General features: G+C 41.3%; 1 protein-coding gene across 1 annotated transcript in view; it reads left to right on the top strand.

Moving 5' to 3' along the window:
- ABHD3 (abhydrolase domain containing 3, phospholipase) overlaps window positions 1-13,155 on the top strand; it is a 47,482-nt gene extending 34,327 nt beyond the window's left edge. Inside the window, exons 5-9 of the mRNA XM_055129219.1 lie at window positions 1,875-1,987; window positions 5,836-6,009; window positions 7,489-7,537; window positions 7,615-7,780; window positions 12,304-13,155. Coding sequence (XP_054985194.1) covers window positions 1,875-1,987; window positions 5,836-6,009; window positions 7,489-7,537; window positions 7,615-7,780; window positions 12,304-12,482 — 681 coding nt within the window. The 3' untranslated portion in view covers window positions 12,483-13,155. The remainder of the gene's footprint in view (window positions 1-1,874; window positions 1,988-5,835; window positions 6,010-7,488; window positions 7,538-7,614; window positions 7,781-12,303) is intronic.
- Window positions 13,156-14,590: the final 1,435 nt, after the last annotated feature.

Raw genomic sequence — 14,590 nt, 5'->3', positions numbered from 1 at the left:
CCGGCCCCTAATTATTCAGTAAATTATTGGACATTCCAAATATTATCAGGTAACAGTTGCCTTTTAGAGAGATTCATATATGCAGACTTCAGAGAGAAAAAAGCAAGCACTAGATAGCTTTAGGTTTGAATCTAATTGAAGGGATCATTGAAGATTATAATTTTCCTCAGACTACTTTTTAGTGATTGAGTGTGGGTGGCACATACCTTTCTATTGTGAATACGGATGCTGAGATATTAAAATTGACTGGTACAAATCACGGGTGGCCTTGCAATGTACTCCAGCCTATTGGCCTATGCAGCACCAGGTTTCAGAGCTTTTATTATATTCATGTTACCGAATTTCTTCTCATTATTAAATTCCGAGGGTTTTTGTGTACATTTTGTTTACTTTCCCCTCTGTCATCATTGTGCAGTGTCTGGTGGGGGGAAGGGTCTGTACATACTTGATTGGGATGCTTGTATTGGAAAGTGCTGGAGGTGAAACTCATGGTCTCGTTCCTTGCAGGCACTGCCCACTGAGTTACCCGGCCCCCATACTTTCATTTTTTTGTTCTTTAAAACAAGTATTTGGTGGGGGTTCTGGGTCACACCTAGCAATGCTGAGAGCTTACTCCTAGCTCTGCATTCAGGAGTCACTCCCAGCGGGACTAGGGGGACCATATGTGATGTTAAAGGTCAAATGTGAGTTGGCTGTATTCAAGACTAACATCTTAGCTGTACTGCCTTGCCCTTTTTAATTTAAAAATTTTTTTTATTTAAATTTTTTTTTCTCAGTCTCAGTTTCACCTGCAAGGCTAAATTCCTATGTTTTTTTTAAACTCCATATGTATCTTTCTCTCTTACACACACTCACACACATATTCAGCTGAGTGGATTGCTCTCTCCTCCCACATCAAATAAAGAATCTGAGAAATTTTTCTGCCAGAAACAGAACCTTTATTGATGAGATTTACACACAAGCCACTTGTTTTAATGCATAATGTATTGAGGCATAATCAGCTTTGCATATTTTAATATTTTAAGTGTTTTATAGTGTGGCACAGCTGGGTATTTATGAATATGTTATTGTAAAAGAAAATACTTTAAGTAATAAATTGATGAGCTATTGCTTTGTTTTTGGTGGAGAGGACCTGAGGGGTTTGGGCCACATCTGCTGATGCTTAGGGATTGCTCCTAGCTTTGATTCAGGAATTACTCTTGGTGATGCTTGGGAATAATATGGGATTCCAACCCAGCTTCAGCCCTTCAAAACATCTCCCTGTCCCTGTTTTTGTTTAGTTTTGTTTCTAATGATGAATATCAGTGGATGGAGCTGGAGAAAGTACAGTGAGTAGGGCCCTTACCTCCTATGTGGCCAATACAAGTTTGATCCCCTGCATCTCTTATGGTTCCCCGAGTACTGCCAGAAGTAATTCCTGAGCACAGAGCCAGGAGTAAGGCCCGAGCATCACCAAGTGTAAACAAAAATGAAAAAAAAAATTATCAGAGGATGATAGAGATAGAAATGGGGTTATCTAAGATCAACCCCAGGTCAGCTGCTTGCAAGGCAAGCACCCTACCTACTATACTGTTGCTCTGGCCTCTACTCTGTCTCTGTTTAATTTAAGGTATTTGTATTGTGCTCGCCCCATTTCTGATCTTGAAGGACCAGAATCTCATTTTGTTACTGCCCATAAGAATAGTGTTGACTTTAAAGGACATCTATATGTATCGCAAATACGAAAATACTAAACTGCTGTTACTAATTATATGTGCAAAAGTTATTTTCTCACATTTATGACTTGCTGTTCTTTTAAAAAAAATGTTTTTGCTTCATTTAAGTAATTAAACTCACAGTTTTAATTTTTGTGCTTTACCTGTCACTGCTTACAGACGCCAAGGACGTATTGCTGTGCTAACACTGAAGACTTGGAGACAGTCATTCACCACGTTCACAATTTATACCCAGCTGCCCCCTTTCTGGCAGCAGGGGTTTCAATGGGCGGGTAAGACCTCTCTTTTCTAAACCTGCTCAGAGAGAAGTAAGTGGTTTTACCCAGGCTTCTTGCAGAGGACTGAAAACTGCACAGATATTTGCAATAAATGATTCTTTTGAGTAATTTTGAGCACATGTGGTGAAGGGCAGACAGAGTTAATTCAGGTGGATTTTAGTATTTCCCTTGATTCTTAACCTCTCTGATAAAAAGGATGCAAGTACCGTTTTTGGGGGACTCTGAGTTTTGTGAGCCTGAAGGCTTGTCGAAGCCCTGGAAGTTGATTTCATAGTTCTTGGCTTCGATTTTGCATTGTTCGCAATTACCTTGGACTTATTTGACATTTTTATTTGCCATGCTATATTTAAATTCCTCCCTACTAAAATTATTTATATTTTTGTTCTGGCGATGGTGAGCTTAATAAAAATCTAAGTTTTTAATTATCTGGCATTTTACCAGGAATGGATTCCCTAAATTATTGTCCAAAACAATTTTTTTCAAATTAGCTTATACATGAGATAAGAAATGATTTCTTAATTTTTTAATTGGCTTATCTGTTATTTTTATGTTCAAAACATTCTTGAAACCTGTTTATTTGAACCACTTTTACAAATGATGGATTCTGAAAAATAGATTTTAACCACTGCTTTTTAGATCCTGATAAACATAAAAGTAAGAAGAATAGTATCTTACATTAGCATGGAAGGTCTAACTTGACCTACTAAAGGAAGAAATCCGAATCAGTGCAGGAAAGCCAAGGCAGAATCTCTGAATTATGCTTAATGGACAGTCTTTCCCTTCTTTTTCTTTTTCTCCATAAAGTGAGCCACAGAGGAGGGTGCCAGCTAAACTTTTTCCCTTAATCATATAAATTCTTGACTTTTTAAAGCCTAGATCTTACGTAAACAGGCCCAGATTCTCTATTCAGAAGCTCCTGGGCAGTGCCTATTCATGGGGCATTGAAGTCTGAGTGCCTGGAGGCAGAACTTGACCGTTAGCCTTTGCAGCTGGCTGAATAATAATGTCTTGTCAATTGTTAAAGGGAAGCACCCTTTCTAGTTGCCTAGCACTCTGAGGGTTCCCAAGTGGTTTTACCACTTGGGGATGTGTTTTAGAGCTTGACACTTTTGCGGGGTTGAGGGACCGCAAAGGGAAAGCGTTCTGAAGACTACTGAAGATCCTCTGCTTGCTGCCCAGTAGACTGGGGTAATTCTCAAGCCTGTGAGGCCTGGGGCCAGGTTGGGTGTCGGGTGTCTGAGCCAGAACTGTGTCTAGCCAAGGAACCCAAGCCATGTTAGACCCAGTCAACTTCCAGTCATTTGATGAAGCGGTAAGCAAACTTTTGACGTGTAAAGGGGAGAAAGTCCAAGTGAAGAAATGGTATTGCCTAAGAACAGCAGGTAAGGCACTTGCTTGGCACTCGGCCAGCCCCCAGGTTCAGTCTCTGGCACTCCATATGGTCCCCACAGCCCCACCAGGTGTGGCCCCAAGCAGAAATATAGTGCTACATCTATAAACCACTATGCAGACTTGTTTTCAAACACTAAATCTCTACTTTTATTCTAAAACAAAATCAAATTGATCCTGCAAGTCTTTTGAGGTGGAAGAAACTAAAACATTATTTTAGTACATTAACTGTGCTTCAGAACCTAGGAAATTAGGGAACTAAAATGTAATTATAAACCGAATTTAGAGTACGTATCATCCCTTGTCTTGTATGGCAGTGTGCTGAGCCAAAGAGGGAGCTGAGTGGGCTGGGCTGAGTGTATACTCTGCATGCAAAAGGTCCAGGGTCAAGCCCCAGCATCGCATGGTCCCGAGTATAGAGCCAGGAGTAGCCCCTGAGCACTGCCATGTATGATCCTAAAATAAACAAATTTAGATTTCTGTCATTGTTATTAAATTATACTTTACTCTTGTCCCTCTTGCAAAATTAAAACTAGGATGTCACTGTATCACTGTATGACATTTCGTTGTTCATTGATTTACTTGAGCAGGCACCAGTAACGTCTCCATTGTGAGACTTGTTGTTACTGTTTTTGGCATATGGAATACGCCATGGGTAGCTTGCCAGGTCTGCTTGTGTGGGCTGGATACTCTTGGTAGCTTGCCGGGCTCTCCAAGAGGGATGGTGGAATCGAACCCGGATTGGCTCCGTGCAAGGCAAATGCCCTACCTGCTGTATATATATAAATTATGAGATATTTATATTTATAAAACTAGGATAAAATCAGAAAAATTGATAGAACTGAAGGAAAAGAGGAAAATAGCTTGTTAGAAATAAGGATGAAAAATAGTAAGGAGCAGGGAGAGAAAACACGTTTCTTTAGGGGCCAGTTGTTTGGCCAGAGAAAGTCTAACTTTAGACTAGGCGCCCTGTAGAGACTTGCTGCGAGGGACTCCAGATCACTAGACTGGCCACCCAGATCAATTACTGAGTCTCTAGTGGGAAGATATTCCAGTAGCTTTAAAAAACCTCCCGGGAGATTCCAGTGTGCATCCACATTTGAAAGCCACTCCACTTATGCTCTTTCAGCTACACCAAGAGTTGGAAAATAATGGTGCACAGGGACTTAAGCAATTGTACAGAGAGATAGTGTTTGCCTTGCATGGGGCCAACTTGGGTTTAATCCCAGCATCCCACATGATCCCCTGAAGACCCCCAGGAGTAATTTCTTAGTACAGAGGTAGGAGTAAACCCTCTGGCCATTCAGAAGAGTCTAAGGGTGAAGAATGATCATGGTACACTACTGATTTAAGTGGCTGAAAAAAATGAAGAGGAACGACCCTGGACTGGGCAGGGTCATCAAGAAGCAGAACACATGCCACATGCCTGGCATGAGCAAAGCGCTGGGTTTGAGCCCCGACAGATGTGGCCTCAAGCACTTGAGGAATGTCTAGAACCCTGAGCACTGCATGGCGTGGACGCCACAATAGGAAAGCAGTATTTCATGACATAAAGATTTATATAAAATTTATACTTCAATAACTGCATACGATGTTTTATTTACTTTCAGGCCCCACCCTGTGGTGCTCAGGGATCTCTTCTGGCAGGACTCAGGGGACCATATGGGGTACCACACTTAACCTGGGTGTGTAAGACAAGCTCCTTACTGCCTCCCCATCTCTCTCCAGCCCCCACATACAGTGCTTTGTTGAGCCAATCTACTCATTTGTTACTGTCTGTGTCCGCTTTTATACTGCAGTCATGAAGTTGATTAGTATAAAACACTCAACTTGTGTCTGGGGCCTAGGAATTTGTCATTTATAATAAATCCCCTGTATAATTTTTGGGAGACTGGAGCGATAGCACAGCAGAGAGCCCGGCAAGCTACCGAGAGTATCTCACCTTCATGGCAGAGTCTGGCAAGCTACCCGCTGGCGTATTTGATATGCCAAAAACTGTTACTGGTGCCTGCTCGAGCAAATTGATAAGCAATGAGATGACAGTGACAATGACAGTGATAATTTGGGGGTGGCGGGAAAGGGGGAACACTCATGGTTGATTTCTCTCTCATTTTATTTGTAGGACACACATGTGAGTAATACATAGGTGCTTTGTCACTCACAACAGAATAAACTGCTGACCCACTGCTTTATTGTTGGCTTTTGTTTTGGTGCCACACATGGCGGTTCATAGGGGCTACTCAGTGCTAAAGGGTCACTCCGATTGGTGCTCAGTGGACCATGCAAAACCAGGGGTCAAACCCTGGGCTCCCACATTTCCTATGAATCATCTCCCGAGACCTGATTTATATTTTTCCTTCTTCATAGTTAGCATGATGTTCGTAATTAGAAATAGATTATCCTGAGAGTTTGAGGAAATTAATCATTACATCTCTTGTTTCTCTTCATTTTAGAATGCTGCTGTTAAATTACCTGGGGAAGATTGGGTCCAAAACGCCTTTGAAGGCTGCTGCCACTTTCTCAGTTGGTTGGAATACTTTTGCTTGCTCAGAGTCATTGGAAAAACCACTGAACTGGCTGCTTTTTAATTATTATCTGACAACCTGCCTCCAGTCTTCAGTCAATAAGTGAGTCATCTTTTAAACCCGGTATCTCCAAACATTTTGGAATATATGCCCCCAGTATAAAAAAGATTCAAGGTATCTCATTGCTAATATAAAAATATTTATTTGGACATTAACTACTATACCAAAATATTTTTATCTCGTAAATATATCCAAAGAAGCTTTCACGTATTCATGAAAAATATAGGTAAAAACATATAATGTTTACTTTATCCCAGTGAATTTTCTGTCCAGCCCCTAAGAACATACCTCCACTTTGAAAATCACTGTTCTGACATTGTTCCAAATTATTCCAAAAGATTAAAAATATAAGACAAAGCAAACATTGAATATGTTGAACCTTAGGCTGTTTTTGTAGATGTACTACTTGTTACTTATGTGCATGAGTCTCTAATTTTGTCCTCAGTAAAAACAATATATTAAGTGATTTTAGTGCTAATTTATGTGATTTCTCAAGCTTTTGCTGATGAACATGTTGTTATTTAGAAATTTAGGAGAGAGTTTGCAGTGATAGCACAGAGCATAGGGCACTTACTGTATAGGTTTCATCCCCAGCACCTAAGATGGTCCCCCAAGGATAGCCAGAACTAATTTCTGAGTGCATAGAGTAATTACTGAGCACTGCCAGATGTGGCCCCAAAACAAAATTAAAAACCTTTAGTCTTCAGAGGCCAGAGAGTCAGTAGAGCAGGTGGGCTCTTGCTTTGCACGTGGCTGACTCAGGTTCAATTCCTGACATTGCATATGGCCCTACCAGGAGTGATTCCTGAGCACAGAGCTAGGAGTTAACCCTGAGCACTGCTGTGTGTGGCAAAAACAACTCCCTAGGTGTATGGCATTTCCGTAGTGTAGTGGTTATCACATTCGCCTTACAGCTCCGTAGGTGTAAGCTCTGAGCATTGCCTGCTCTAAAACCAAAATAAATAAATTAAAATTAAAAAATTAAAACTCCTAGCTTCAGGCACATCATTTTGGCAAAATTGGTTTTAGGAGCAATAGGTTTTAGGTAGTTTTTTATGTAACAATTTGTACTTAATACAAAAACTGATTTGTTCTTCATTAATTAAGAAAAAATGTGGGATTGGAGCTTTCAGATATTCATGAAAAATATACAGCCGGCAGGAAATTTGCCTTGCACATGGCTGACCTGGGTTCGATCCCAAGCAAAGAAAGACCCAAAAATCAAAAAAGGAAAAAGAAAATGTACTGAGGTTAGTGATACAGATCAGCATAGGGCACTTGCTTTGGATGTGTGAGATCCTGGGTTCAACCCCCAGCACCTCAAAAAAGTGAAAAGTACAATAATTTCAAAAGTATTCCAGACAACTCTCAATATACTCCTGTATCTGATTCAGTCATTTTTTTTTTATTGCGAACTTTGTTTCCTAACACTCTGCTATTTGGTTATTTTAATTAGTAGTTTAGGTATGCTAAAGATGGGAATTACCTCAATTTTTTACTTCTGAAATTCTCTTGTTCCAGGCACAGGCATATGTTTGTGAAACAAATTGACATGGATCATGTTATGAAGGTAGGAGGAAGATTTGTGTAATAATATTATTTCTTCTTTGAATCCCTTGGATAGATACAATATGTTCTGTTTTTCAGGCTAAGTCCATCAGAGAGTTTGATAAGCGATTCACTTCGGTTTTGTTTGGATATCGAACAATTGATGATTATTATACTGATGCCAGTCCAAATCGTAGACTCAAATCAGTAGGCATTCCAGTGTTGTGTCTGAATTCCGTGGATGACGTTTTCTCACCTAGTCATGGTAAAATTCGTATCTTTGTGTATATTTTTTAACAAATTAACTTTTAAAATACTTTTTGTTTGTTTGTTTGTTCTTGGACTACACCCAGCAATTCTCAGGGGTTACTCCTGACTCTGTGCTCAGGTATTACTCCTGGTGGTGCTACAGGGATCATATGCTGGGGATTGAACCCAGGTTGGCCATGTGCAAAGCAAATGCTCTCCCCATTGTACTATCCCTCCAGCCCCAGTACATGTAACTTTTTTTTTTTTTTTTTGTGAATCACCATGAAGGTACAGTAACAGATTTACACATTTTCGCATTTGTGTTTCCCTCTTACAATGTTCGAGCACCCCTCTCTCCACCAGTGTCCATTCTCCACCACCAGTGAACCCAGTATTATTTTATTTTTTTGCTTTTTGGGTCACACCCGTTAGTGCACAGAGGTTACTCCTGGCTCTGCACTCAGGAACTACTCCTGGCAGTGCTCAGGGATGCTGGAAATCGAACCTGGGTCGGCTGCGTGCATGGCAAACGCACTACATGCTGTGCTATTGCTCCAGACCCAGTACATGTAACTTTAAATAACTGAAACTTTTGGCCTTTGACCACAGGTCAGAAAATGACACAGTGAACTTTGGTATTAGATGAATTACATGGCAATTTGTGTAACTTGTTTTTACTGGATTAAGGAACTATTTTGCTGACCTTTCTCAGTGACAATATTTTTTGGTGGGGAGGGCACACTCAACAGTGCTTATAGTTTACTCCTAGCTTTATGCTTAGGCCTCATTCTTGGTGGCTTGGGGAACCATGTGGGGTGCTCAGGAACAAATTGGGTCAGCATTGTGCAAAACAAGTGCTTCCCTTCTGTATTATTTCTTCGGCCCCATCTCACTGACGTTTTTCTACAGTTCAATCTGACCTATTTGGTCTAAGTGTAAACCCATTACTTCCTATTCTTTTCCAAACCCTTAAAATAGTCTTTTCACTTTAATATAGTGGACAATTGTCTGCATTCTGAGAATCAGGCGGCCAACATCTTTCACATGACTCAAATGTGGTCCAGCCTTTTGTTCTGATATGACTGCAACTCTGAGTGTTCGAAATTCCTGCATGTATTCAGAATGTGAAGTTGGAGTTCTTAAAATCCATTAGAGGCCCATGAAGCACTCTACATCTTAATGTGCGATGGAAAAGCAAAAATAGTATCAGTCATTTTACCTTTTTTCCACTTCGGCTCTCACACCTGATCCCAAGATAGATGTTCATTTTTAGGTGTTGTGCGCTGACTAAGGATGTGAGTTCAGAACCCCTTTGAATAAGAACTTGCCGACATTCTGGGCCTTCACTAAGAGCAAAAGTTTCCAAACTTACTCTCTTATGCAGCACCACCTTGCATAAAAACAAAAAAACAGGGGCCAGAGGGAGACAGTACAACTGGTAGAGATAGTTTTAACTGTCTTGCACACAGTCGACGACCTAGGTTCAGTCTCTGACACCACAGGTGGTTCCTCAAGCCCTGCCAGGAGTGATCCCTGAGTGCAGAGCCAGGAGTAAGCTCTGCTGAGCACTGCTGGATATGGCCCCAAAATAAGCAAGCAAAAAAGAAGTAAGCCCAGAGCTCAGCCAGCCCCCCATATTCCCCACCACCCCACCAAAAAACAAACAAACAAACAAACCCATGAGCTAGAAATATAATACTGGGTCAAGGCACTTGCCTTGCACACAGCTGACCTATTTCATGAATGATTCCAGGAGTGATCCCAAAGCACAAAACCCTAAGCACAGCCACGAGTGGCCCAAAAGCAAAAACAAAATGCAGAAACAAATCGAAACAAAACAAAAAATCCTTGATTGTCCCCTGTCCTTTTCACCACAGCCTGCAAATGTATCTTCTTTAAACCAACAGAAAAAAAGTATTTCCGGGTTACACCTAGGGCTACTGCATCATTCCTGCACCGCTATGGGAAAGAAACCCTGGCCCACCGTGGGCAGTGTCGTTCAGTCTTTTTTTCTTACAGCAGTGCTGTGAGGGGTCAAATTTACATCAGTGTCTAAATGGGCAGTGTGTGCAGGCGGCAGTTCCCCTGTCACGTGTCAGTTGTACTCCCTTGATTAGAAGAGTGTAAGATAAGGATCTCATATCTAATTAGTTGATTTATCACTGTGACTCTGCCCCAGAACTGAAGTTCTGATTAGTGCATCAACCATGTTTTCTTAATCAAGGAGACAAGATGTAACAGTTTCTGGAATCAAACCCTTCTCATGACAGGCTGTGATCCACAATAGACATTAATCAAATGTCTCACTGTTTCAATTATCAGCCTGGGATAAAAGAAATCACATTCAGAGCCAGTGGGTTGCATGGCTTGGCTTGTATGTGTGTAGTCGACCTGGTGTTGTGCCCGAGCTTCAGATCCCCAACTGCGAAGAGACCGAGTCCACACACAATAATGCAAAAGCAAAGGAACTTTATTACTAGCTTGAATCATTGCTAACTTGAGCGAGGGTCCAAGTCCCATCCAACTCAGTGTAGTCTTGACAAGGACCCAACTCCAAATCACAAGCAGTTTATATAGGATTCAGAATTAAGAAGCACTTTATAGACTGGTCTATTTTTAGCACTGGCCCTATTACAGCAGTGGTCAGCAATTAGACAGTGGTTAATAACTGTTTCTAAGGGGGGGTACAGTGACCCTTCATGACTGGCCAGACCCAACTGCCCAATTCCTTATCTAGGCACATGTCTAGGCATACTCAACTGGGAGCTTACCAGAAACTGCAAGTCCTGCTTGGGGAAACAGAAACTGAGGCCTAGCTGAGACTTACTGTTGGCTGCAGCTTGTCATGGCATCAGTTTCGCCCTCACACTGGGTTCAATCTCAGGCAACCCATATGGTCCTCCGAGCTCTGCCAGGAGGATTCCTGATTATAGAGCCAGGAGTAAGCCCTGAGTATTTATGGGTGTGATTCCCCCACCCCCCAAAAAATAAAAGCCAAAACCAAACCTAAAAAAATAATTCACATTTATTTATTTTTGTTTGGGGGTCACACCTACCAGTGCTCAGGGCTTCCTCCTGGCTCTGTGCTCCAGAAATCATTCCTGGTGGGGCTGGGGTAGCATATGGAGGGGGCGTTAAGCTGCATGCATGGCAAGCATCCTACTCATCGTACTCTCTCTCCAGCCCCTAAACCATATTTGTCCTTATCCTTTACACCTGTATTTCTCCACATTTTTCTGACTGGCCTTCACAGACCTTGTTCCCTTCCTGTGCCCTTTCCTCACCCTCCCTGTCATACCAATGGTCCCATAGTCTCCATCATGACTCCCTTGTTTATGATTTTCACCTGTGGCCTCTTGTAATATCCTGGGTGCTCACAGAAGGTCAGATGACCCCCGCAGGATTGATTTTGTAAAGCTTATAAAAAAGACTATCATTGGGGCCGGCCATAGATAGCAAAGCAGGTAGAGCACTTGCTTGCCACTGACCCAGCTTAGATCACTGGCACCCCTTATGACCACCCAGCACTGTACTATCTCTCCAGTCCCTTATATTTTTAAACCAATGTGGATGACAGATATTTATTCCTCAGATTTCATATGCACCATGCTGTTCTACAGTTTACTTTTGTTTTGTTGTCACATCAAGCAGGGCTTAGGCTTACTTCTGCTTCTGAGGTCAGGATTCACTCAGAAGTAAGTAAATATCTGTCATCCACATTGGTTTAAAAATATAAGGGACTGGAGAGATAGTACAGTGCTTAAGACACTTGCCTTGCATGTAGTTTGATCCCCTGTACCCTGCATACAGGGTCCTCTGAGCCTCACCAGGAATGATTCCCCCTAGCTCACACCCAAGAGAAAGTTCTGAGCACTACACGGTGTGACCCCAAAACCCTGAAAAACATATGTATTTTAATGAAGGATCTTTAATAGAAAGAACAGGAGTGGAACCAGATATGTGGCTCAGTGATGGAGTACTTTGCATTACATGTGTGAACCCCTGGGTTTGACCCCACACCACCACCACCACCACCACCACCACACACACACAAACACACACACACACACACACACACACACACACAAAGGCACAACCACTTGGAGCCAGAGAAATAGTTTAAAAGGCTAAAGCACATGCTTTTTTTTTTTTTTAAACTTTGTTAAAACCACATCCTATGGTGCTCAGAACTTACTCCTGACTCTGCGCTCCTGGTAGGGCTCAGATGAGTATATGGAATGCCAGGGATAAAACCTACTGTAGTACTATCTCTCCAGCTCCTGAAACTCATGCTTTGCATGTAAGAGCCCCAGGTTCAATCCCTGACATAAACATAAATGGTCCTATGAGTACCACCAAGGGTGACCCAAACACACACAGAATATATATATATATATATATATATATATATATATATATATATATATATGAGACTAGACTGATTGGGAATGAAAAGGGCATACTTAATAAAAACTTGGTACTAATTGTATTTATTTATTTCCCTCCTTCTCTTTAACTCCCTCCCTATTTTTCTCCTAGCTATCCCAATAGAAACCGCTAAGCAAAACCCTAATGTTGCTTTGGTTCTTACTTCTTATGGAGGCCACATTGGTTTTCTGGAGGGACTCTGGCCAAGGCAGTGCACTTACATGGATCGAGTCTTCAAGCAGTTCGTGCAGGCCATGATTGAACATGGACATGAACTCTCTAACATGTAGTTCTTCAGGTGCATTTTGTCTGAATCACCATCGAGAGGCAACTCAGCTTAATGCACAAATATCAACTACTGTAGAGGGAACAAATAAGCCAGCAGGTGATGCAGAAGTCCAGAATGACATGACATGCAAAAATTACTTTTTGGGGAAACAAAACAACTTTGTAGCGAGAAATGAAATATAGATTTAGACTGTAATTTATGTAGATTTTATTTTTACTATGCCTTACCAAGTATGACCTTAAAGTAGAACAAATATGAAATTGCACTTAACCAAAACTATTGTGTCAAAAGATTTTTAATTCCTCAGGGTTTTAATTTAGGCTAGTAATTTTTTAGATTACTCATCTTAGGTGATTTAATGGTACTTTAATAACTGCTAAGTGAGTTTGGTTATTTAAATGTATGTTAAGTTGGCACATTCCTAAGGATATTTATATCTAGTGATGATAACATGAAAACTGAAATAAGATAAAATACAGTAAATTAAATATTTTATGTATTCCAACTTCAAAAGGCAAATGCAACAATGTTAGACTGACCTCTATATATGCTCTTTTACTCATAATACTAAGGCTGATTTATGTTTTATAATGATTATAGTTTACATGCTTATTTTTAAATAGTTTATGTGCATATGTCATTATATTAAAATAAAATCTATCATTTTAAATTTTTTTCCTTGTAAGTTTTTTATCTATTGAAAATAGTCCCTGGGAAGTAACTTGTCATAATTCCATGAATTCATCAGTAGGAAATACTGAAACTGGGGCCAGAGAAATAGTAGGAAGTAAAGCACTTGCCTTGCATGTAGCTGTGCCAACTAAGACCGTGGTTCGAATCCTTGGCACCACATACTTGCCCCTAAGCATTACCAGAAATGACCCCTGAGCAGAGTCAGAAGTAAGCTCTGAGCACCCCCAGGGTATGGCCCCCAAACCAAAAAAGTAAATTTTTTTTTTTTTACTTTCTATGTCACACCCAGTGATGCTCAGGGGTTACTCCTGGCTCTGCACTCAGGAATTACTCATGGCAGTGCTCGGGGGACTATATGGGATGCCGGGGATTGAACCCGGCTGCACTGCATGCAAGGCAAATGCCCTACCTGCTTGTACTATTGCTCCAGCCCCCTAAGTAGGTAAAAAAAAATTTAATTATGAGATAAAAATTATTTTCCCCAGGGTGGAGTAGTAATAGAGCAAGTAGGGCATCTGCCTTGCACGATCTGAGTTCACTCCCCAGCACTCCATATGGTCCTCCAAGCACCACCAGAGCACAGAGCCAGGAATAAGTACTGAACACTGCCAGGTATGACCCTCCCAAAATGATCCCCCCAAAAGTTAAAAAAAATCAATAAAGTAAAAATTATTTTCTGGATGGGGCCAGAAAGATAGTACAGAGGAACACAGGGTGCTTATCTTGTGTGCAGCCAACCCAGGTTTGATCCTTGGTATGACTCATGGTTCCCAAGCACTGCCAGGAATTATCCCTGAGTACACATCCCTGTGTAAGCCCTGAGCACCACCAGCGTGGATAAGAAAAAAACGAACAAAATAAATAATTTTCCGGGTCAGAGATAGTACAGGGGTCAAGGCATTTGCCTTGCATGTAGCGCCTGGTTTGATCCCCCTAGCACTGCCAGGAAAAATAAAGGAGACCGTGTGTAAGATGATCGATTCTAGCAAAAAAAAAAATAGTGTTAAGTATAGAAAGGACTCCTGAGTACTGCTGGGTGTGGTCCCTAAGCACCACCTTCCCACCCCAAAATATTTTCTAGGTGTTGGATAGTTCAATTGGCTATATATATGCTTTATATTTGAGACTCAAGTTGGATCCCTGGCAGTGCACAATTCTCTAAGCAGAGCCTGGGGTAGCCCTGACTTCTGCTGAGTGACCCACATCAAACTGCTTTAATTGTGGACAATTAGGAGGAACTAGCCAATGAAAGTAAATGCCAAGGCCCTGGCTCAAAACCCAAAATTGCAGAATAGACCCCCGACTCTGATGGTACAGAATTGCAGATCTGTCTGGGACAAGCAGATGTGCAACTGACTTGACTTGTTGGAAACCCCTCCCTACCTCCCACTGACGCCTGTATCTTTACTGGAATTG

This window comes from Sorex araneus, chromosome 2 (genome assembly GCF_027595985.1).
Source record: "Sorex araneus isolate mSorAra2 chromosome 2, mSorAra2.pri, whole genome shotgun sequence".
In the NCBI taxonomy this organism is placed as follows: Eukaryota; Metazoa; Chordata; class Mammalia; order Eulipotyphla; family Soricidae; genus Sorex; species Sorex araneus.
The sequence above is the reverse complement of the archived record's forward strand: the minus strand, read 5'-3'. Positions and strand labels throughout refer to the sequence as shown.